Raw genomic sequence first — 25,331 nt, forward strand, 5'->3', positions numbered from 1 at the left:
CTTTTTTCAACCATAATAACTATGTAACTAGGTGGTGACAGGGGGTGATTGATGGGTCATTGATGGGTGATCAGTGGGTGATTAGAGGGGAGAACAGATGTAAATAATGCACTGGGGAGGTGATCAGAGGGGGTCTGGGGGGGCTATGTCAGGGTGTGGGTGGGTGATTGGGTGCCCGCAAGGTGCAGATTAGGGTCTGATCTGATGGGTAGCAGTGACAGGTGGTGACAGGGGGTGACGGGGTGATTGATAGGTGATCAGTAGGTGATTACAGATGAGAATATATGCAAGCAATGCACTGGCGAGTTGATCAGAGGGGGTCTGGGGGGCTATCTGAGGGTGTGGGCGGGCGATTGGGTGCCCGCAAGGGGCAGATTAGGGTCTGATCTGATGGGTAGCAGTGACATGGGGTGATGGGGTGATTGATAGGGGATCAGTAGGTGATTACAGGGTAGAATATATGCAAGCAATCCACCGGCGAGTTGATCAGAGAGGGTCTGGGGGGCTATCTGAGGGTGTGGGCGGGTGATTGGGTGCCTGCAAGGGGCAGATTAGGGTCTAATCTAATGGTTAGCAGTGACAGGGGGTGACGGGGTGATTGATAGGTGATCAGTAGGTGATTACAGGGGAGAACATATGCAAGCAATGCACTGGCGAGTTGATCCGAGGGAGTCTGGGGGGCTATCTGAGGGTGTGGGTGGGTGATTGGGTGCCCGCAAGGGGCAGATTAGGGTCTAATCTGATGGGTAGCAGTGACGGGGTGACGGGGTGATTGATAGGTGATCAGTAGGTGATTACAGGGGAGAATATATGTAAGCAGTGCACTGGCGAGTTGATCAGAGTGGGTCTAGTGGGCTATTTGAGGGTGTGGCGGGTGATTGGGTGCCCGCAAGGGGCAGGTTAGGGTCTGATCTGAGCATCCATCTGAAAATGGCGCCTGAGAATAATGGCGCACAGTGTTGCCGCTAATCTGTTTGCCACTTATCGCTATTTAACGTTAAAGCCTTATTGTTATTTAGCGTTAAAGCCTTATCGTTATTTAGCGTTAACACACAGAACCCTCTCTGTACCTACCCCTAACCCCTAACCCCCCCCCCCCCCCGGTGGTGCCTAACCCTAACCACCCCCCTGGTGGTGCCTAACCCTAAGACCCCCCCTGGTGGTTCCTAACCCTAAGACCCCCTGGTGGTGTATATTGTACTGTAACTATACCTAACCCTACTCTCACACAGAACCCTCCCTGTACCTATCTCTAACCCCTAGACCCCTGGTGGTGCCTAAGCCTAAGACCCCCCTTGGTGGTGCCTAACCCCAAGACCCCCCCAGTGGTGCCTAACCCTAAGACCCCCTGGTGGTGCCTAACCCTAAGACCCCCCTGGTGGTGCCTAACCAAAACCACCCCCCTGGTGGTGCCTAACCCTAAGACCCCCTGTTGGTGCCTAACCCTAAGACCCCCCCTGGTGGTGCCTAACCCTAAGACCTCCCTGGTGGTGCCTAACCCTAACCTTGACAGTGTTAAGGCCCGTTCACACTGCACGCGTTTCCAGCCGCGTTTTGGAAACGCGTGCAGGTGGCCAAAACGCACGACATCAGACATTGCATAGAGTGCAATGTCTGATGTTCACACAGCATGCGTTCCGGACCTGTGCGGTCCGGGAACGCATGCTGCACGCAGATTTTACAAAAACGCGCGGCTGTCCCATTCACTTTTCAGTGATGGGATCAGCCACGCAACGCATACGAACGCGGACATGCGTGCGTTCGTACGCGTTGCGGTCCGCATGCGTTGCGGTCCGCATTTTGTAGTCTGAACGGGCCTTTACATTAAATCCATTCACCGTTTTGCAGTTAAATAACGTCTGCAGTTTGGCTTATGTAGGGCGCTATTGATAAATAACGTTAGTGTGTGCCACTATTGATAAATAACGTTAGTGTGTGCCACTATTGATAAATAACGTTAGTGTGTGCCGTTTTTCTTCTTTTTTCCCTGTGCGCCATTATTATGCAGTACTAACGATAAATAGCGATAAGCGTATCTTTTTAATGCGGCGCCATTTTTATGCATAGGCGCTGTGCGCCATTATTCACTGATCCCCTGATCTGATGGGTAGCAGTGACAGGTGGTGACGGGGTGTTTGATGGGTGATCACTGGGTGATTAGAGGGGAGAGCAGATGTAAACAATGCACTTTCGGAGGTGACCTGAGGGTGGGTCTGCGGGCAACCTGAGGGTGTGGGCGGGTGATCAGGTGCCCACAAGGGGCAGGTTAGGGTCTGAGCTGATGGGTGGTAGTGACAGGGAGTGATTGATTTGTGATTGACAGGTGATTGACAGGTGATTACAGGGGAGAATAGATGTATACAGTGCACAGGGGGGGGTCTGGGGAGGATCTGAGGGGGTGGGGGGGTGATCAGGAGCCCCCAGGGGGCAGTTTAGGACCGAATCTAAAAAATAGCGTTGACAGATAGTGACAGGGAGTGATTCATGGGTGATTAGGGGGGTGATTGGGTGCAAACAGGGGTCTGGGGGGTGGGCAGGGGGGGTCTGAGGGGTGCTGTGGGCGATCAGGGGGCAGGGGGGCAGATCAGTGTGCTTGGGTGCAGACAAGGAGGGCTGCAGCCTGCCCTGGTGGTCCCTCGATCACTGGGACCACCAGGGCAGGAGGCAGCCTGTATAATACACTTTGTATACATTACAAAGCGTATTATACGCTTCCATTGCGGCGATCGAGGGGTTAACATTCCGATCGGCTGGCGGGTTGACGTCGCGGGCGGAGCCTATTGCCGGCGGATGCGTGTGCGAATCACAGCGAGCGATCCCCAGGCCAGCTGGAGTCCCAGGACCCGACGCCAATTGGCGTTACGTGGTCCTGGGCATGCCCCTTTGCCGCCGCACTTTGCCATTGTGTGGTAAGCAAGTGGTTAAGCACAGAAGTACTGCTACTATGTAACTATATGGTAACAAGCACGCTACAGTAGTAGTGGTCGCACTACTGGAGTACAGTGGGTCATGCTAGTAGCGTATCTTGCAGTACTTCTGTGCATAAGTACAGGTAATATTGCTGTATGCTGTGCGGTCATGGTAATATTACTGCAGAATGATGAATTAACCCCATTATGTGTATTTTATGGCGATCACTGCGCATTATGTGTATTTTCTGGAAAATGCTGTGCATTATGTGCATTTTCTAGTAAACGCTGCACATTATGGTCCTGATTCACTAACTAAGTACTAGCGCCGGAGTGAACAGAGGGTTTGTGCGCACTAAACAGCTGATCGCGCACTAAGGTGCACTGATAATGGTGCACTGATTGCGCGCTATATGGCCTTTGCGTGCATAAAGTTGCATCCTTGTGCGGGCAAAGGCAATATAGTGCACAATCAGTGCGACGTTATCGTCGCACCTTTGAGCGCATTGGATGGGCTCATCCTTGCTTACTCCGTAGTTTGCCACTAACTGTTTGGGCGTCCTAACCGGCCTAGCGCCAGTTAGTGAATCAAGCCCTATGTGTATTTTATGTGAAACGCTGTGCATTATGTGCATTCTATGGGAAACACTGCCACATTATGTGTATATTATAGAAAATACTGCCACATTATTTGTTTTTTTGGGGGAAACTGCTGCATTATTTGCATTTGGGGGGAAATGCTACCTAATCATGTGTTTTTGGGGAATCACTGCGCATTATGTGTATTTTGTGGGAAACATTCTCGCATTATGTGGGTTTTGGAGGAAACACAACCTCATTATGTGTATTTTGGGTGAAGTGCTGCTGTATCATGTGTATTTTGTGGGAAATGCTGCCGCATTATGTGTATTTGTGTAAACACTGCCGCATTAGGTGTGTTTTGGAGGAAACTGCCTCATTATGTGTATTTTGGGTGAAACACTGCTGCATAATGTGTATTTTGGGGGGAATTGCTGCCACATTGTTTGTATTTTGATGCAAAACTGCCACATTCTGTGTATTTTCTAAGGAAATGCTGCAAAACTACCGGTATGTGTATTTTTGGTTAAACTGCTTAGCACTGGGAGAATCTTCTGGTTTTAACTTCCATGCATACTGAGTGCTGGGACTCACTCATATCTCTCTGGCAGCTCCCATTAAACTGCATCAATACCAAACTGTCTGCAAGTTTGGGCAACCTTGTTAATTGACATGATTTTCCTGTATTAATTGTTGGTTGTTGCAATACAAAATGTCAGTTAACTATATCATATAGGAGACACACACAGTGATATTCGAGAAGTGAAATGACGTTTATTGAATTTACAGAAAGTGTGCAATAATTGTTTAAACAAAATTAGGCAGGTGCATAAATTTGGGCACCACAAAAAATAAATGAAATCAATATTTAGTAGATTTTTGCAGAAATTACAGCCTCTAAACGGTTCCAATGAGAGTCTGGATTCTCGTTGAAGGTATTTTGGACCATTCCTCTTTACAAAACATCTCTAGTTCATTCAGGTTTGATGGCTTCCAAGCATGGACAGCTCTCTTTAACTCACAGCACAGATTTTCAATTATATTCAGGTCTGGGGAATGAGATAGCCATTCCAGAATGTTGTACTTGTTCATATGCATGAATGGCTTAGCGGATTTTGAGCAGTGTTTATGGTCATGGTCTTGTTGAAAGATCCAGCCTGGCGCAGCTTCAGCTCTGTCAATGATTCCTGGACATTGGTCTCCAGAATCTGCTGATACTGAGTGGAATCCATGCGTTCTCAACTTTGAGAAGATTCCCAGTCCCTGCACTGGCCACACAGCCCCACAGCATGATGGAACTACCACCATATTTTACTGTATTTGTTTTTCCTCCATGCATAACGCCCCTTGTTATGCCAAATAACCCAATTTAAGTTTCATCAGTCCACAGCACCTTATTCCAAAATGAAGCTGGCTTGTCCAAATGTGCTTTAGCATACCTCAAGCTGCTGTGTTTGTGATGTGGGTAGAGAAAATGCTTCCTCTGCATCACTCTCGCATATAGCATCTGCTTGTGTAAAGTGCGCTGAATGGTTGAGCAATGCACAGTAAGTCTGTTGTGCCTAGGTCAGCACAAACCCTAAATGCTGGCCCTGCGGCCAAGGGTTTATGGGCTTAACACAATAAAAAAAAAAAAAAAAAAAAAACAGACAGTAAGGGCTCAGCCAATTTTAAATCAAAATTATTTTGTTCCAGCATGTACTATGTAGTGGCAATGAAATGGTGTCTTTACAACAATAAACAAGGCAAGGCACAAGTTTTTGGGTGACCCCAAATACTCCTGCTCAACTAACTTCATGTTATTTATAGATTTGACGTGCGCTTGTAGCAACCTGACATGGAGATTGAAATTAAAGTAATATTCAGCTGAGCAAGACTCCTGATGTATAGAACACCGTAGTAACTCATGGTACCTGTACAGGATCTTCTCAAAAAATTAGCATATTGTGATAAAGTTCATTATTTTCTGTAATGTACTGATAAACTTTAGACTTTCATATATTTTAGATTCATTACACACAACTGAAGTAGTTCAAAGCCTTTTATTGTTTTAATATTGATGATTTTAGCATACAGCTCATGAAAACCCAAAATTCCTATCTCAAAAAATTAGCATATCATGAAAAGGTTCTCTAAACGAGCTATTAACCTAATCATCTGAATCAACTAATTAACTCTAAACACCTGCAAAAGATTCCTGAGGCTTTTAAAACTGCCAGCCTGGTTCATTACTCAAAACCGCAATCATGGGTAAGACTGCCGACCTGACTGCTGTCCAGAAGGCCATCATTGACACCCTCAAGCAAGAGGGTAAGACACAGAAATAAATTTCTGAACGAATAGGCTGTTCCCAGAGTGCTGTATCAAGGCACCTCAGTGAGAAGTCTGTGGGAAGGAAAAAGTGTGGCAGAAAACGCTGCACAGCGAGAAGAGGTGACCGGACTCTGAGGAAGATTGCAGAGATGGACCGATTCCAGACCTTGGGGGACCTGTGGAAGCAGTGGACTGAGTCTGGAGTAGAAACATCCAGAGCCACTGTGTACAGGCATGTACAGGAAATGGGCTACAGGTGCCGCATTCCCCAGATAAAGCCACTTTTGAACCAGAAACAGCGGCAGAAGCGCCTGACCTGTACTTGACACTGGACTTCAGGCATTTTGGCATTTCCCTCTCCCCAGTCTTCCTCCAGACTCTGGCACCTTGATTTCCGAATGACGTGCAAATGCTGCTTTCATCTGAAAAAAAGTTCTTTGGACCACTGAGCAACAGTCCAGTGCTGCTTCTCTGTAGCCCAGGTCAGGCACTTCTGCCGCTGTTTCTGGTTCAAAAGTGGCTTGACCTGGGCAATGTGGCACCTGTAGCCCATTTCCTGCACACACCTGTACACGGTGGCTCTAGATGTTTCTACTCCAGACTCAGTCCACTGCTTCCGCAGGTCCCCCAAGGTCTGGAAATGGTCCTTCTCCACAATCTTCCTCAGGGTTCGGTCACCTCTTCTCGTTGTGCAGCGTTTTCTGCCACACTTTTTCCTTCCCGCAGACTTCCCACTTAGGTGCCTTGATACAGCACTCTGGGAACAGCCTATTCATTCAGAAATTTCTTTCTGTGTCTTACCCTCTTACTTGAGGATGTCAATGATGGCCTTCTGGACAGCAGTCAGGTCATCAGTCTTACCCATGATTGCGGTTTTGAGTAATGAACCAGGCTGGGAGTTTTAAAAGCCTCAGGAATCTTTTGCAGGTGTTTAGAGTTAATTAGTTGATTCAGTTGATTAGGTTAATAGCTCGTTTAGAGAACCTTTTCGTGATATGCTAATTTTTTGAGATAGGAATTTTGGGTTTTTATGAGCTGTATGCCAAAATCATCAATATTAAAACAATAAAAGGCTTTGAACTACTTCAGTTGTGTGTAATGAATCTAAAATATATCAAAGTCTACAGTTTATCAGTGCATTACAGAAAATAATGAACTTTATCACAATATGTTAATTTTTTAAGAAGATCCTGTATATTGCAGATGCCCATTGTCCTAGTAAGTAGAGATGTCGCGAACCTCTGATTTTCGGTTTGCGAACCCCGTTCGCGAACCTTCGCGGAAGGTTTGGTTCGCAGAAAAGTTCGCGAACCGCAATAGACTTCAATGGGGATGCGAACCTTGAAAAATAGAAAAAATTATGCTGGCCACAAAAGTGATGGAAAAGATGTTTCAAGGGGTCTAACACCTGGAGGGGGGCATGACGGAGTGGGATACATGCCCAAAGTCCCGGGGAAAAATCTGGATTTGACGCAAAGCAGCGTTTTAAGGGCAGAAATCACATTGAATGCTAAATTGCAGGCCTAAAGTGCTTTAAAACATCTTGCATTAGTATACATCAATCAGGGAGTGTAATTATAGTTCTGCTTCACACTGACACACTAAACTCACTGTGTAACGCACCGCAAGCTGTTTGCGTAGTGACGGCCGTGCTGGACTGGTGCGCACCGTGGCCAGAGTGTAGGCCATGGCGTTTTTTAAGGTCATATGGTCGCCGGGCTGTGGTAGCTCAATGATAGAACAACAGTGACTGTCCAGCTGATCAAATTTGGTCTGACCACAATGAAGCAATGACCTTATCTTTTGTGTCCCACCCCCACCCGAGACACTCACCCGAGACACTCAAATAGCCGGCGGTCATTGCTTCATTGTGATACGCAAGCCCCTTCACCGCAGCAAGGTAATGATCACGAAGGGGGATGGGCACATGTACATGCTTTTTGTTTATTTGTTGTAGCCGCCCACAGTGCAGCCAAAAAATTAGGCAGGCATGTACACGCACCAGAAAAATTAGTGTAGTGGCCGCTGCTAGCAGCGGCCTTAAAAATTCAGGAATCCATACTTAGGTGTGCAACTGACAAAACGGGCCACTGAGCTATTTAAACTTAATTTGGTCAACTTATTATCGGATATTCGGAAAGAATGTGAAACTTTTAACAACTTCTGGCTGTCCTGGTCAGGCCGAATAGCGGCTTTCAAACTATTTTTGTTGCCTAAAATTCTGTATTTGCTCCGCACCTTACACATATTGATACCTAAATCATGGTTCTGTGACCTTAAAAAATGTATTAGCAACTTTGTGTGGAAGGGGAAAAAAATTAGGACTGCATATCAAGTTATGACTCTAGCCAAAGCTTTAGGGGGCATGGGACTCCCTAACATTGAAATATATTACCAAGCTTCAAATATTAGAAATGGTGAGAAGTTGGTGGAATCCTACTTCAGATAAACCCTGGGTAAAACTGGAATCCCAGATTCTGGGCGTAAAGCTTAGGAACTTATTGTTAAGCATCCCGTCCAATAACTATCCCTCAATCCAATCCTCTATAAAAGCATGGGAATATTTTTTAAAACACCCCCACCCACAACAGATGTCATTTCTATCCCAACTCCAATAGAGGTCCTCGAACATTTTACTCCTAACCTTGATCTGAGAACTTGGAGAGATGCTGGTATTGAACACCTGCAAGACATTATAGACGAGACACAAATCAAGACCTTTGCAAAACTAACCAGCCAATTCCCGCTACCGCAATCTCAACTGTATACATACCATAGAATCTTCCATCTGTTTAAATCTATAAAAATTACCACTCCGACTCTCCCCCCCTCCATCATAACAATGTTAAATTGCAAAGGCCCATTTTCAGGCGGCATCTCTATATGGTATAACTATCTCTGCCTAGAACAAACCTCCCCGCTGAACAAATACGCCCTAATATGGTCTGCAGATTTAGGCTGCAATATTACAGTCAATAACTTAACTTTAGCAAACAGAGTAGTCTCCAAAATATCCAAATGCAACACTCATTGGGAAATCTCCAGGAAAATTTTAGATGGCACAGGACCCCAAGACAAATAGCGGCATTCTCACCCAACACACCTCCAACATGCTGGAAATGTAATAGAGGCCTCTGAACTTATATGCATATGCTATGGGAGTGCCCAATAGTTGGCCGATTATGGAACACAGTAGAATGGTTTATTCAAAAAGCTTTTCTACATAACTTTAAACTCCACCCTAAATTAGCTTTGCTATTTATAGGCGCTTCAGAGCTACCAAGCTCTTGCAAACACCTCATAGGCCACATAATTCTCAGCGCATTACACATGATCTTAACTAACTGGAAATCCACAGATGAGTTTAATACCAATCAACTATTAGCCACCACTAGACTGAACATACTCATGGAAAATAAAATCAGACCTAGACTAGGGCTCAAGGGAGATATATATACTATACCACCAGAGTGGCTTGGTTAAAACATGCATTACGGGCTCTCAGATCAAGGCACCAATTCTTCCCATATAAAGGAAAACACTGATTCCTGCATACACCGCTCCCCTCTTACCTCCATCTGAGTATTAGGTATAAACAACTGTAAGTTAATATCTTATAGTTTTAAAAGGTTAAAATTCTGATTAATATCAGCTGTTTTATGATATTATGGTTTATTGTTCGGAAAACTGGATTTTCTTGGCGGTATCACCCATTTACACATGTCTTAATAATAGTCTTCGATTTGTTTACTCTTCTGGCTCTCTATATTGCTCTACCTTCCTTAAAGATATCTGATAGAGGCCCTGCTGGCCAACTGGTTCTATCAGGTATTCACCTGAGTACTTGCTTTCTGGTTACCCATGAGGTCGAGAAAACACCAGGGGCCTGATTCACAAAGCGGTGCTAACAGTTAGTACGCTGGTGAAAAGCCCTTTATCATGCCTAAACTCAGTTTAGGCATGATAAGTTTAGGTGTGATAAGTTTAGGTGTGATAAGGTTTAGGCATGATAAGTTTAAGTGTGATAAGTTTAGGCGTGATAAGTTTAAGCGTCAACTGGGTTCGCACGGCAGTGCACAGCTGATCAAAAGTTTTGCGCTAGCAAAGTCTGGTGCACTTCGCATAAAGATTAATGGCGCTGCTTTGCGTGTGGGACTTTGCAAGCGATCTAAACTTATCTAAACTTATCATGCCTAAACTTATCACGCCTAAACTTATCACGCCTAAATTGGCTTTTAACCAGCGTGGTGCAATGGTTATCATGCCTAAAGTCTCTAACTGGGTTAGCGCCGCTTTGTGAATCGAGCCCCAGAATTGATAAGTAAACGTATAAGTTGACATGTAGACAAGTTAGATGGTTCAGTCCTTTTGCTACCTGTTTACTCATGACTATGTATCACCAAGTATCGTACCGTCTGTTTATATGTTAATATTTATATCAATCTTTATTAATCTCAATAAAAATTTATTGATGTAAAAAAAAAATTCAGGAATCCGCCTAGAATCCTGGACCCTGTTGGTGGTGGCGGAGAAGGCAAGCGCCCTGCAGGCAGAGATGCTGTGTGTGGGGACTGACTTAGTCTTCGGTCATGCAGTAGCCCTCCGTGATCCATTCCTCATTCATTTTGATAAAGGTCAGGTACTGAACACTGTTGTGACTTAGGCGACTTCTCTTCTCAGTAACTATGCCTCCAGCTGCACTGAAGGTCCTTTCTGACAGGACGCTTGCGGCAGGGCAAGAGAGAAGTTGTATGGCAAATTGGGACAGCTCTGGCCACAGATCAAGCCTGCGCAACCAGTAGTCCAAGGGTTCATCGTCGCTTTTCGCAGTGTCTACATCCACACTCAAGGCCTGGTAGTCGGCTACCTGCCGGTCCAGACTTTGGTGGAGGGTGGATCCGGAAGGACTATGGTGAGGAGTTGGACTAAAGAATGTCCGCATGTCCGACATCACCCTGAGATCGCTGGAGCGTCCTGTCCTTGCCTGCGTGGACTTGGGAGGAGGAGGGTTACTGCCAGTGGTACCTTGATTGCGTTGTGCAGCCACATCACCCTTAAACGCATTGTAAAGCATCATCGACAGCTTGTTCTGCAAGTGCTGCATCCTTTCCGCCTTCTGTTGAGTTGGTAACAGGTCCGCCACTTTGTGCCTGTACCGAGGGTCTAGTAGCGTGGCCACCCAGTACAGGTCATTCACTTTGAGATTTTTGATACGGGGGTCCCTCAACAGGCTGGACAACATGAAAGAGGACATCTGCACAAAGCTGGATGCAGACGTACTCTCCATCTCCTCTTGCTCTTCCTCAGTGATGGGACGCAACTTCTCTTCCTCCCCCCAGCCACGAACAATACCACGGGAACGTGGAGCAGCAGAAGCCCCCTGTGATGGCTGCCGCGGTTGTTCTTCTTTCGCCGCCCCTTCCTCCTCCACAGAAACACCTTCCTCATCATCACCATCATCAGAGTCTGACTCCTCTCCTTCCCCACACGACTCCTCTTTTTCCTCCTCCTCCTCCTCCCCCGTCTGTGCTGCTGCAGGTGTTGTGGAAACATCGGGTTCGGATGTAAATCGCGCCCACGACTCCTGCTGCTGTAACTGTTCTCGTTCACGCTCCTCCACAGCTGTATCCACCACTCTACGCACGGCACGCTCCAGGAAGAAGGCGTAGGGAATCAAGTCGCTGATGGTGCCCTCATCGCGACTCACCAGTTTGGTCACCTCCTCAAAGGGCTCCATGACCCTGCATGCATTTCGCATCAGTGTCCAGTTGTTGGGCCACAACATCCCCATCCTCCCAGATTGTGTGCTTGCACTGTAATGATACAGGTACTGGGTGACGGCTTTCTCCTGGTCTAGCAGGTGAGAGAACATCAGTAGGGTGGAATTCCAGCGAGTCGGGCTATCGCAAATCAGGCGTCTCACCGGCAAGTTGTTTCTACGCTGAATGTCCGCAAAGCGTGCCATGGCCTTGTAAGAGCGCCTGAAATGCCTACACAACTTCCTGGCCTGCTTCAGGATGTCCTCTAAGCCTGGGTACTTGGACACAAATCTTTGCACGACCAGATTCAGCACATGTGCCATACAGGGTATGTGTGTCAGCTTTACCAAATTCAACGCAGCAATGAAATTGCTGCCATATTCACACACCACGTTGCCGATCTCAAGCTGGTGCGGGGTCAGCCATTGCTCCCCCTGTTTGTTAAGAGCAGCCAGGAGAGCTGCTCCAGTGTGACTCTCCGCCTTCAGGCAAGACATGTCTAACACTGCGTGACACAGTCGTACCTGGCATGCAGCATAGGCCCTGGGGTGCTGGGGCTATGTAGCTGGAGAGGAGATGGCGGCACCAGCCAAGGAGGAGGAGGAGGATGATGACAGCGAAACGGTGATAGCAGGTGGAGAGGAGGTGGCTGGAGGCCTGCCTGCAAGCTGTGGAGGTGTGACAAGTCGGTCCGCTGCGCAGCCACGTACTCCCTGCTTGCTGCCATCGGTCACCAGGTTGACCCAATGGGCTGTCTATGCAATGTAGTGGCCCTGCCCATGCTTGGCACACCAGGCATCCATAGTCAGGTGGACCCTTGACCCAACGCTGTGTGCCAGAGATGACACCACTTGCCTCTCAACTGCACGGTACAGTTTGGGTATGGCCTTTTGTGAAAAATAATTGTGGCCTAGTATCTTCCACTGTGGTGTACCAATGGCCACAAACTTACAGAAAGCCTCCGACTCCACCAGCTTGTATGGTAATAGCTGACGAGCTAATAGTTCCGCCACGCCAGCTGTCAGACGCCGGGCAAGAGGGTGACTGGCAGACATTTGCTTCTTACGCTCAAATACTTCCTTCACGGACAGCTGGGTACTGCTGTGGGCAGAGGAGAAGGAACCGCTGAAGGGAAGAGGCGGTGTGGAGGAGGGTGGCTGTGAAGGTGCACGGGAGAAAGTGGATGAAGACGATGCACCTGAAGGAGGAAGAGGAGAACAGGGGTGCTTGTCTTTTGAGGGGTGCTGCTTTTCCTCAGGTGTTCTTGCCATAGCTGTTTGTGCCTTCTCTCCAGGTGCCTTTGTAAGGCACTTGGCCCTACGTGAGAGTTGGCCTTTCCACGGCTTAATTTTTGCTGGCAGAGACAACAGATGGCTTTGCTCCGATCTGAGACACACACGTGAAAAATTTCCAAACCGCTGAGCCCCCCTGGGGTGATGGCGCTACGGTGGCATCAGCAGCTGACGTTGAAGGGCATGTTGGCTGGCTGGCCATAGCTGGCGATACATGGCGCCGGACATTGCCCCCAGCTGTTTCTGAGGACGAGCTCCCTCTGCTTCTATCATGGAGTCGTCTCCTCCTACTCCTCTCTGACTCCCCCTCTGAACTGTCCCCCTGGTCATCTCCTCTACCGGGAACATATGTGGTATCCGTATAATCTTCATCGTAATCCTCCTGGCCAGCTTCGCTTTCCTCAGACACCTCCTCAACTGCACCAACTTCAGGTGGTTCATCATCCCCCTCCTCACACGATACGTCCATACTATCGCCACCTAACTCAGATGTATGAGGTGGTGTACCTGCGCCTTCTTCTTGTTGTTGCAGTAGTGGCTGTGAATCAGTGATTTCACCACCACCACCAAATAACTCCTGCGAAGTGTCAAATGCAGCGGATGTGGTGCGTGTACTAGCGCTGGTGGCGATGGCTGCGGGAGATGAGGTCTTCTGTGTTAAATACTCAACCACGTCCTCACAATTTTGGGAAGTGATGGCACGTGCCTTCTTCTGAGCACTGTATTTTGGGACAGGTCTGCATGAAATCACAGCAACACCACCTCGCACAGACCTGCCAGTGCCTGGGGGCCTTCCTCTGGGTCTGCCTCTACCTCTTCCTCTACCTGGTTTGTCCATTTTGTCCATCTCAGGTGGATGCTAGGTATATGCAGTGAGGTGGGTTCACTCAACACAACAGGTAGTAGGATGCAGTGAGCTGGGTTCACTGAACAGTAAAGGTACTTAGATGCAGTGAGGTGAGTTCACTCAACACAACAAGTAGTAGGATGCAGTGAGCTGGGCTCACTGAACAGTAAAGGTACTTAGATGCAGTGAGGTGCGTTCACTCAACACAAAGCTAGGTATATGCGTTGATGAGGTGGGTTAAGTAAACACAACAGATACTGCAGTATATGCAGTACTGGGTAGTACAATGTGCAGCTCCCTGTCACACACAAAGGTTGTTACTGAATGTGCTGGGCTGCTGGCAGTGGCACACACACTATCAATTAGCAAGGCTGTGCATGAAACAAAAGTTTCAGTTTGACACACAGAAAAAAAAAAAAGTACAGGATGAGCTCTGAAAAGAGCTATTGAGGGGTGCTATAAAAGCAATAACAATCAGCCAGGAGCAAGATAAGAAGCAAAGAGCCTAACTAATCTGTCCCTAGAAGAACAAGTCTGCAGCAGCTGTCCCTACTTTGTCTCTAGCAGGCACACGAGTGAGGCTAATGGCCGCCGGAGCCTGCCTTATATAAGGGGAGGTGGGGCTCCAGGGCTTAGTGTAGCCTGAATGGCTACAATGTGCCTACTGACTGTGATGCAGAGGGTCAAAGTTGACCCTCATAGTGCATTATGGGGCGAATCGAACTTCCGCAAAAGTTCGCCTGGTGCAGGCGAACGCGAACCCCCAAAGTTCGCCTGGAACCGTTCGCCGGCGAACCGTTCGCTACATCTCTACTGGTAAGATGCCTTGGATGCATTGCCATACTAATTCAACAATTGCAATTTGCAATCCTTCAGCTTAGTACATCACCTTCCCTGTTTCAGGGTTCTAATTGTCCATCTGAAGTCTATAATTTATCTTCTTATGTAATGTACAGCATGGCATATGTTAGCACTTTGTAAAATAAAGATTCTATTATCCAGTTTACAGCATAAGTTTGGTTGAATCTGTAGTATGCAGTGCAAAATTTCAATCTGTGGGAGTCTAAGGAAAATAAAAGTCTACATATTTTGATCACAAATATTAAATTCATCTTTTTTTATCCTTTTCTGATTTCAGGCAAAGTATTCCTCTGTCTTTCCACTACCTGGCTCTGCCCAAGACCTCCAAACTCAACATGTCCAACTCCTCTTTTTATTAAACAAGCTATAACATTTGAAATGGGAGGTTGTACGTTCTTGGATACCTTCTCTCCCCCTAGACGAGTCACATACCTCTCCTGGTTACAAGAGAAGCAATCCTTCATGGAAGATCAGTGGGACTGTCCAATGGGGGGGTCGCCCCAGCTTTCCTATCTCCTTTCTGATATCATAGGGGTTCGACTCTTACTAGATTCTAACGAAATTACACTTCCTTATGCCCTACTTTTCACTACCTCTCACCAGTTAGGATCTTGGGGATCACATAAAGAGGATGCTAAAGCCACAAAAGTAGTGGAGCTTCATCAAGGAGAGGGGACAGAAGAAAGGGTGCAACAGGAAATCTCTGCCTATTTTATGTTGCTAAGGATGAAAGGTCATCAAAAGGTAGGCAAGAGTCTCTGTGTCTTCTGACTTAGTGTTTGTGGCTCTGTTATTTGGTTTTCATATTTTTCCATTCTTTCTTAGGTTGTGGTGAAGACCTGTTTGCCTCATCCAACACTTTCTCCTTCCTCCATCTTTTATTCTACTCATGATCCGATTCTTGTATCTAATGCTGTGCTAGGCATTTTATCTGAGCATCTAGAGATTCAAGCAATTCTGCTTGAGGGGTTTATAACCACAGTACCCCCACGCAGACTGAAGCCACCACACCCTCCAGCCTGCATACCACGTAAGCATGGGAATTGAAAGGGAGGGAAAGTCTTTGTGCTTCTTTATGGGAGGGGCAAAGAGAGAGCGATACTCTGCAGCATCCTCTCCTGAAACCCCTTTCCTTCTGTCTCTTCCTTCCCATTTCTTTATTTTTGTGTTTATTTTTCTTTTGTTTATATTTTACCACCTTTCATCTCTACAACCATTTCCTGTTTTCCTGTTCTTGCTTTATACTCAGTCTGCTGCATTTTTTCATGTTCTGTATTAAACATTGTTCCTCTCTTATTGCATACCCTGTCACAACTGCCTTTTTGACCTATTCTACATCACACTGGGCCCTTACTCAATCATATGGCTTGTCTCCTGTGCTTGATAAGATGTCACATCTTTTCTAGCAGTATAGAGGTGATGTTTTTCCAGCATGGGACAGCAGCTTAATGGTGATTTTTGAAGAGGTTTCCCTCTTCTTATCCCAGATATACTTTTTTTGTAAGATATACTCTATCTATATTGAAGGAGGGTCAGTTATTTCTTTCTCTATTCCATCTTTGCTTCTATCACTCTCCTTTTTCTTCAAGTTCTTCCCCATCCCTTCTCCCCCTCTCTCTTCCTGTATTACTGTCTCTGCCCCACCCCCCAGGCTGCTCCGTGCGCCCCCCAGAGCTGGCGATCCGTCTCTGTGCCGTTGTGTGCCGATCTCGCGGAGACCAACCAATTCTAAGCAAGGTAACGGGGCTGCCTCTATTCTTCTGGGGCTTGAAACCCCTCCAATCTACAAACCCTTATCCTGAGCCCCTGAAGAGAAGAGTTCTTTTAGATTTTCTCATAATGGATCATCACTATCTTAGATGTTTCATGAGGGTTGTGTGTGTGTCTGTGTCTGTGTGTGTGTGTGTGTGTGTGTGTGTGTGTGTGTGTGTGTGTGTGTGTGTGTGTGTGTGTGTGTGTGTGTGTGTGTGTGTGTGTGGTGTGGTGTGTGTGTGTGTGTGTGTGTGTGTGTGTGTGTGTTTTCAGGGATTGATTTATATTATTGTGCTTTTATATACAGAATTTCAGAATTTTTTATGTTTCTTTGATTACAGGTGGTATGTATTGTGGGGCGGGCAGAGAAGCCTATCTGCCATCGTTCAGCTCTTCCACAATCTCTGGACACAACCTTGGAGATATGGGGTGTGCAGGATGAGGCTCAAAAGAACAATATTTGGGCCCAACTCAAAGAGACGTCTGAAAAAGTGATGAGAGTGATAATAGAGCAAGAAAACAAATTTAATCCAAAACAGCGAGGAGGGTGCAAGGTGCAAACTGATGTGCTTGGTGAGTGTATCATAAATTTTGAGGGAACATAGCATTAACACATATGAATATGTTTTCCAAAAGATCATAATGCTAGTCTCATATTTCAGTTTTTTTCTTTTCGGACCATAGGATGCACCTATATTTAAAGGTCAAAAACTAGGAAAAAAAATATGTACTGAACCTGGTGCATCCATGGTGTAGTGGCATCTTGTGGAGCTGTAAGCTGTGTCATCAGCATGTTCCAATGTCAGGAACAGGTTTACATCATAGTTTTTAGTGATTATTAGCAACAGGGGTCTAGTCCTGGAAAAAAAAGTGAGGGGACTCACCCTAAAAACCTCTGCGCGCGTGCCAAAAAATGGGCGTGGTTAAGCATAGTGTGGACGTGGTCATGGATGGGGCCAAATATACATGGCCTTAGCAGTGGTATAAAAGGACTGCCAGGGGACGTTTGAGCTCTGTTGTAGTGTATCCCCAAAACGTAGATGTAATCTCACAACATTTCACCAAAAATACACATAATCTGGCAGAGGTTCCCCCAAAATACAGATAATATGGCAGTGGTTCCCCCAACATAGACATAATCTGGAAGCAGTTCCCCAAAATACGTGAAACCTGGCAGTGGATCACCCAAAATACATGTAACACCCAAAATACATGCAATCTGGCAGCAGTGGTCCCCCAACATACACAATCTGGCAGCGGTTCCCCAAAATACACATAATCTGGCATCAGCGGTTCCCCAAAACTACAGATCTGACAGCAGTTCCCCCAAAATAGGTACCCCCAGTATAGCTAGCCAGGTCTATAGGTGTCCCCAGTATAATTAGCCATGTGTATAGTTGTCCCCAGAATAGGTGGCCAGATGTAGGGATGTCACCAGAATAGGTAGCCAGGTGTATAGATGTCCTTAGAATAGGTGGTCAGGTGTATAGATATTCCCAGAATAGGTGGCCAAGTGTATAGATGTCCCCAGAATAGGTAGCAAGGTCTATAGGTGTCCCCAGTATAGCTAGGTGTCCCCAGTATATGTAACCAGGTGTTCAGGTGTCCCCAGTATAGCCAGGTGTATAGGTGTCCCCAGTATATGTAGCCAGGTGTATATGTGCCCAGTATATGTAGCCAGGTGTATATGTGCCCAGTATATGTAGCCAGGTGTATATGTGCCTAGTATATGTAGTCAGGTGTATAGGTGTCCCCAGTATATGTAGCCAGGTGTATTGGTGTCCCCAGTATATGTAGCCAGGTGGATATGTGCCCAGTATATGTAGCCAGGTGTTTAGGTGTCCCCAGTAGATGTAGCCAGGTGTATAGGTGTCCCCAGTATATGTAGCCAGGGGTATATGTGCCCAGTATATCTAGCCAGGTGTATATGTGGACAGTATATGTAGCCAGGTGTATAGGTGTCCCCAGTATATGTAGTCAGGTGTATATGTGCCCAGTATATGTAGCCAGGGGTATATGTGCCCAGTATATGTAGCCAGGGGTATATGTGCCCAGTATATGTAGCCAGGGGTATATGTGCCCAGTATATGTAGTCAGGGTTATATGTGCCCAGTATATGTAATCAGGGAATATGTGCCAGTATATGTAGCCAGGGGTATATGTGCCCAGTATATGTAGCCAGGTGTATATGTGCCCAGTATATATAGCCAGGTATATAGGTGTCCCCAGTATATGTAGCCAGGGGTATAGGTGTCCCCCCCAGCTGGAGGGGAGCAACGCAGTGGAGAGCATTGTGCACAGCGTGGGGAAGGGTGGACGTTCCCCCCCCCCTTCCCTCACCTTGGGGCTCCTCTCTCTGCCTCTCCCCTCCATAACAATGGCGGCGGTGGCTGGCGGCGATGGCTGGCAGCGGCATCAGTGGGCGGGACTTACCTCCTCCAGTGTTCCGGGTTGACGGTGTTCGTGCAGCTAGTCTGGTCTAGTGAAGACCAGAGCAGCGGCACGCACAGCGTCAGCCCGGAACACTGGAGGAGGTAAGTCCCGCCCACTGATGCCGCTGCCAGCCATCGCCGCCAGCCACCGCCACCATCGTTATGGAGGGGAGAGCCAGGGTGAGGAGCCCCAAGGTGAGGGAAGGGGGGGAAACGTCCGCCCTTCCCTGCTGCTCTGCCCAATGCTCCTCTCCACTGCGCTGCTCCCCTCCAGGGTGCTAGGGGGGACGGCGTCCACTCTCCAAAAAAAGTGAGTGGACGTCGTCCCCTTGCGTTCACGCAGGACTCGACCCCTGATTAGCAAAAACAATATAATAGGAAAAGAAAAGAATATATGTTGCTCCCTCGTGCCCTTATAATGGCTATGCTCCAAACAGTATGAGACAAGCACCCAGGAGGGAAAGGCCAACGTGCTATGACTCTCGGTGCATCTGTACCTCAGACACCACTTCAAATCTCCTCCAGTAGAGTCATCACCATTATAGATAGTATTTAAAGCTCTTTATTATGTCAAAAACATGACAGTGATAGCAGCGACAGCCCCGCTGTTTCGGTCTAAAGGACCTTCCTCAAGCTGCTCAGAGTCACATCATACACAGACTAAAAACATTCCCTTTATATAGTGGAGTCTCACAGCTTCCACCAATAAGATTCAAATCCCCTCAGCCAATGGAAGAGCAGCATGTACTGAACGGACCTGATGTGAGACTTCACTCCCTAATATTCAAATACTCACATCCCATAATAGTGCTACAATGCCCAGCTCCTCCCCACAGTCACCTAGTGTCCAGCGGACCTAGAAGGGAACTGCTACTTAGCTATGCAAACATATGCGCGTATAAATTAGCCAGCTCTCTCTGGCAGCATCGCAACATCACCTGGCAGCCTCCACCCTGCGTTTCGCTACTAACTTCCGCCGTCATTAGCAGTCATGTGACCCAGTATGGTCACATGTCTGCTTACATCATCGGGGGCGTGTATTAACCACGCATTGTGCATAGCAACGTGTGTACACATAGTCCAGCGCATTCGCCGCATTCGCCGGCATCTCTATGGGACACATAAACTAAGCACAGCTGTCCTACGTACAAGCAGTTGTCCCTATACGTACATACAGCGGCAAGAGGCTCCAAGGTTTTCTTTTGCAACACTGCCTTATCACCCAATGGGTAAGAAGGCAGCATTGCAAAAGAAAACCTTGGAGCCTCTTGCCGCTGTATGCTCGTATAGGGACAACTGCATGTACGTAAGACAGCTGCGCTTAGTTTATGTGTCCCATGGTGATGCCGGCGAATGCTCTGGACTATGTGTACACACGTTGCTATGGGGACAATGCGTGGTTAATACATGCCCCGATGATGCAAGCAGACATGTGACGGAAGTTAGTAGCGAAACGGAGGGCGGAGGCTGCCGGGTGATGTTGTGATGCTGCCAGAGGTGAGAGCAGGTTAATTTATATGCGCATATGTTTGCATAGCTAAGTAGAAGTTCCCTTCTAGGTCCGCTGGACACTAGGTGACTGTGGGGAGGAGCTGGGCATTGTCGCAATATTATGGGATGTGAGTATTTGAATATTAGGGAGTGAAATCTCCCATCAGGTCCATTCAGTGCATGCTGCTCTTCCATTGGCTGAAGGGATTTGAATCTTATTGGTGGAAGCTGTGAGACTCCACTATATAAAGGGAATGTTTTTAGTCTGTGTATGATGTGACTCTGAGCAGCTTGAGGAAGGTCCTTTAGACCGAAACAGCGGGGCTGTCGCTGCTGTCTCTGTCATGTTTTTTACATAATAAAGAGCTTTAAATACTATCTACAATGGTGCTGACTCTACTGGAGGAGACTTATAATGGCTATGGAAATACCTTCCTAATGCCAGCATATAGAGCAACAGTGGAGGCATATGCCTTCTATATGTTAGATTATATATAAGCCTTTACCACTATGGCCCACAGTACATGTTTCTCCATGTCCATAATTCCTTCCGTAATTGTGCAAATAGAAAGCTGCAGATGCATGGCCGGGTGCTGCTGTATGTACTGTATGTATGGCCGTGCGGTGCTGAAGATGTATGGCCATGTGGTGCTGAATATGTATGGTGTGTTTTGCTAAAGCTGTATGGCCATGCAGTGCTGAAGATATATGCTTGCTTGTGTGGTGCTGCAGATGTATGGCCGGATACAGTACACGCCATGGCTCCCGATCAGCGGTTGGAAGTAGCAACAAGAAGGGAGATGCATCAGGAGGCCATTCAGGTGGGGGCCTCACCAATTACTCCTGCCAGTATGTTTGTTGCCGATTGTCCTGCGAGTGGGACTATGACTCCGTCATTGTCGCTAATCACTGTACTCTCTGTGAGCTAATGCAGTGATTGGGCCCAATGATGGAGCTGCGGTCTTGCCCACTTTACCCAGCCATTCATCTGCAGTACCATTCCAAGCCACACATCTTCAGCATCACATGGCTATACATCTTAAGCACTTTAAGAAAAAGAGGTCTGCACACCTTTGTAACACAATAGTAAGCAAGCTTCTGAACTACAATGGGTGCTCAGTCTGTAAACTAGGCCAGTAGTCCCTACACACATTTAGTTACATAGTTACATATAGGGATGCTCATTCGGATTTTCCGGAATTGGAATTTCCGAATTTCCGATCGGAAATCGAAAAACGGAACTCGGAAAACGGATTTCTGCCGAAATACTACATTACTGCAATTCGGTAATTTTAGCCCAATCACAGAACTTGAAATCAATGGACCAATCAGAGAATGCAGAAACAACTCAGAAATATTTTGCCAATCAGAGAATGCAAAAAAATCACTAAAAAAAGCTACTCGGAAATCAGAAATCCGAACTTGGAAATAGGAAACCGATCGGAAATCCCTGGAATCGGTAATCGGCATTGGAAATCGGAATATCTGCACAATCGGAAATCAACATTTCCGACCATCCCTAGTTACAAAGTGCAACACCAGCCTGCTCCCTCACATATCCCAGTTGATCCAAAAATTAACTTGCACACCAGCATTAAATGCAAAAAAATTTGTATTGAAAAAATTCAAAAAAAATAATGTCTCACATCATATATAAGTAAGTCAATTTAGTCATACAGTTGGACAGACAATACAGCAGGTTTATGATATGGAGGAAGTCACAGAGTAAGCATAATGCAATCAGATAGCATAGTGAATTCAGTACAGTCATGAGCAGTTATGAGCAAAAACAAGGGAAAAGGGAAAGAGAACCACTCTATAATAATTATATGGTAATACCAAGGCAAAAAGTGGAGCAAAAATGCATATGAAGTAGGTACAAATATCTTTATTGAAGCCAACTACAAAGATAAAAACAATTAAAACAAAGGCAAAACCGTGTCCCAGCCTAAGTCAATAGTGTTACACATATGTATCACGTTTTAAATAAAACTCTAATAGACTGACACTGGACCACAGGCAAACTAAGAAGAAATATATATGCATATGCGGAATGGCAAGGTGATATTGCCTTGGTATTACTACAGAGGGGTTCTCTTTCCCTTTTCCTTTGTTTTTGATATGATATAATTAAGTCTGTGACCTTATCCCCCTCGCAATAAACCTATAGGGCTTGATTCACAAAGCGGTGCTAACCTACTTAGCACGTCTAAAGTCTTTAGACGTGCTAACCAGGGTGCTAAGTAGGTTAGCACCGGATTTCTCAATTGAGAAAACCGTGCTAACATACTTAGCACCCTGGTTAGCGCGCCTTAAGACTTTAGACGTGCTAAGTAGGTTAGCACCGCTTTGTGAATCAAGCCCATAGTCTTTTATTAGCAAAATTGTTTTGCATAAATATGCATGCTCGTTTCCTTTGTGTTTAAATAGAGCAGTTATGAGCAAACAGGAAACACAATATGCTATAATAGACAGCGTGACCCCATCCACAAAGTATACCCTGACAGCACACTTGTAAAAACGTATCTGTTGCTCCGTTTTTGGGCCTGGACCAAAACCGGAACCACAGATACCAATGTTGAAAATAGCAGCCGTCTTCACCCACTTCAAAAACGGATCCATGGGCGATCCGGAGGATCCGTTTTACATGGATCCCGGATGGGACTTCACATAGCTCGGATACACGAAGGGGTAGTGGCAGGCAATGCAAAAGGATCTCTCTCTACACAGACACAGAAATAGAGGGAGATCCGGATTGCCTACTGCCTGCTCCTCCCCTTAATGACAAAGGTGTCCCCAGGTAGGCTGGAGGGGGAAGCAGCCAGGAAGGGGGGCAGCAGGCACAATGGTGGGGAGGGTGGTCGAACCCACCTCCCTCATCTTGGTCCCCCCTTCAGCTAGTTTCCTTAAATTCAAATCTATAGCGAGCGGCGAGTGGGGAACTCACTCACTTCCTTGCATTCAACCACTCGCTGTGTCACTTCCTGCAATGCCACCCTCTGTAGTTCAGTGGGCAGCATTGCAGGAAGTCACGCAGCGAGCGGTGGAACAAGGAAGTGAGTAGAGGAGTAGCGAACGATTCGCTGGCGAACGGTTCCAGGCGAACTTAGGGGGTTCGCGATCGCCTGCACCAGGCGAACTTTTGCGGAAGTTCGATTCGCCCCATAATGCACTATGAGGGTCAACTTTGACCCTCTGCATCACAGTCAGCAGGCACATTGTAGCCATTCAGGCTACACTAAGCCCTGGAGCCCCACCCCCCCTTATATAAGGCAGGGTCCGGCGGCCATTAGCCTCACTCGTGTGCCTGCTAGAGAGAGGAAAGGGACAGCTGCTGCAGATTTTTTCTCCTAGGGACAGATTAGTTAGGTTCTAGGCTGCTTTGCTTGCTCCTGACTGACTAAAGCACCCAGCAACAGCTCTTTTCAGAGCTCAACCTGTACATTTTTTTTTCTGTGTGTCAAACTGACACTTTTGTTGCATGCACAGCCTTGCTAATTGATATTGTGTGTGCCACTGCCAGCAGCCCAACACATTCAGTGACTACCTGTGTGTGTGACAGGGAGCTGCACATTGTACTACCCAGTACTGCATATACCCCAGTACCTGTTGTGTTTACTTAACCCACCTCATCACTGCATATACAGTACCTAGCTTTGTGTTGAGTGAACACAGCTCACTGCATCTAACTACCCAGTACCTGTTGTGTTTACTTAACCCACCTCATCACTGCATATACCTAGCGTTGTGTTGAGTGAACCCAGCTCACTGCATCTAACTACCTGTTGTGTTGAGTGAGAACCCACCTGGCCACCTCACTGCATCTAACTACCTGTTGTGTTGCGTGAGAACCCACCTCAGTCACTGCATCTTAAGTACCTTTACTGTTGAGTGAACCCAGCTCACTGCATCTAACTACCCAGTACCTGTTGTGTTTACTTAACCCACCTCATCACTGCATATACCTAGCGTTGTGTTGAGTGAACCCAGCTCACTGCATCTAACTACCTGTTGTGTTGAGTGAGAACCCACCTGGCCACCTCACTGCATCTAACTACCTGTTGTGTTGAGTGAGAACCCACCTCAGTCACTGCATCTTAAGTACCTTTACTGTTGAGTGAACCCAGCTCACTGCATCTAACTACCCAGTACCTGTTGTGTTTACTTAACCCACCTCATCACTGCATATACCTAGCGTTGTGTTGAGTGAACCCAGCTCACTGCATCTAACTACCTGTTGTGTTGAGTGTGAACCCACCTGGCCACCTCGCTGCATCTAACTACCTGTTGTGTTGAGTGAGAACCCACCTGGCCACCTCACTGCATCTAACAACCTGTTGTGTTGAGTGAGAACCCACCTCAGTCACTGCATCTTAAGTACCTTTACTGTTGAGTGAACCCAGCTCACTGCATCTAACTACCTGTTGTGTTGAGTGAGAACCCACCTCACTGCATATAGCTAGCATACCCCCGAGATGGACAAAATGGACAAACCAGGTAGAGGAAGAGGAAGAGGTAGAGGCAGACCCAGAGGAAGGCCACTAGGCACCGGCAGGTCTGTGGCTGTGCGAGGTGGTGTTGCTGTGATTTCGTGCGGACCTGCCCCAAAATACAGTGCTCAGAAGAAGGCACGTGCCATCACTTCCCAAAATCGTGAGGAGGTGATTGAGTATTTAACACAGAACACCTCATCTCCCGCAGCCACCAGCGCTACAACAAGCACCACATCCACTGCATTTGACACTTCGCAGGAGTTATTTGGTGGTGGTGGGGAAATCACTGATTCCCAGCCACTACTGCAACAACAACAAGAAGGCGGAGGTACACCACCTCCTATGTCTGAGTTAGGTGGCGATAGTATGGACGTAACGTGTGTAGATGGGGATGATGGTGGACCACCTGAAAATGGTGCACTTGAGGAGGTGTCTGAGGAAAGCGCAGCTGGCCAGGAGGATTATGATGACGATTATACGGATACCACATATGTTCCCGGTAGAGGGGATGACCAGGTGGACAGTTCAGAGGAGGAGTCAGAGAGGAGTAGGAGGAGACGACTCCATGATAGAAGCAGAGGGAGCTCGTCCTCAGAAACAGCT

At 47.0% G+C, this 25,331-nt stretch overlaps 1 protein-coding gene across 2 annotated transcripts in view; it reads left to right on the forward strand.

Annotated features, from left to right (window-relative positions):
- CARNS1 (carnosine synthase 1) overlaps positions 1-25,331 on the forward strand; it is a 535,833-nt gene that overhangs the window by 371,341 nt on the left and 139,161 nt on the right. For both annotated transcript variants that reach the window (XM_068255247.1, XM_068255246.1), the window contains 4 exons: positions 14,838-15,304; positions 15,386-15,590; positions 16,212-16,297; positions 16,654-16,885. In XM_068255247.1, coding sequence (XP_068111348.1) covers positions 14,838-15,304; positions 15,386-15,590; positions 16,212-16,297; positions 16,654-16,885 — 990 coding nt within the window. The remainder of the gene's footprint in view (positions 1-14,837; positions 15,305-15,385; positions 15,591-16,211; positions 16,298-16,653; positions 16,886-25,331) is intronic.

This window comes from Hyperolius riggenbachi, chromosome 10, assembly GCF_040937935.1.
Source record: "Hyperolius riggenbachi isolate aHypRig1 chromosome 10, aHypRig1.pri, whole genome shotgun sequence".
Classification (NCBI taxonomy): Eukaryota; Metazoa; Chordata; class Amphibia; order Anura; family Hyperoliidae; genus Hyperolius; species Hyperolius riggenbachi.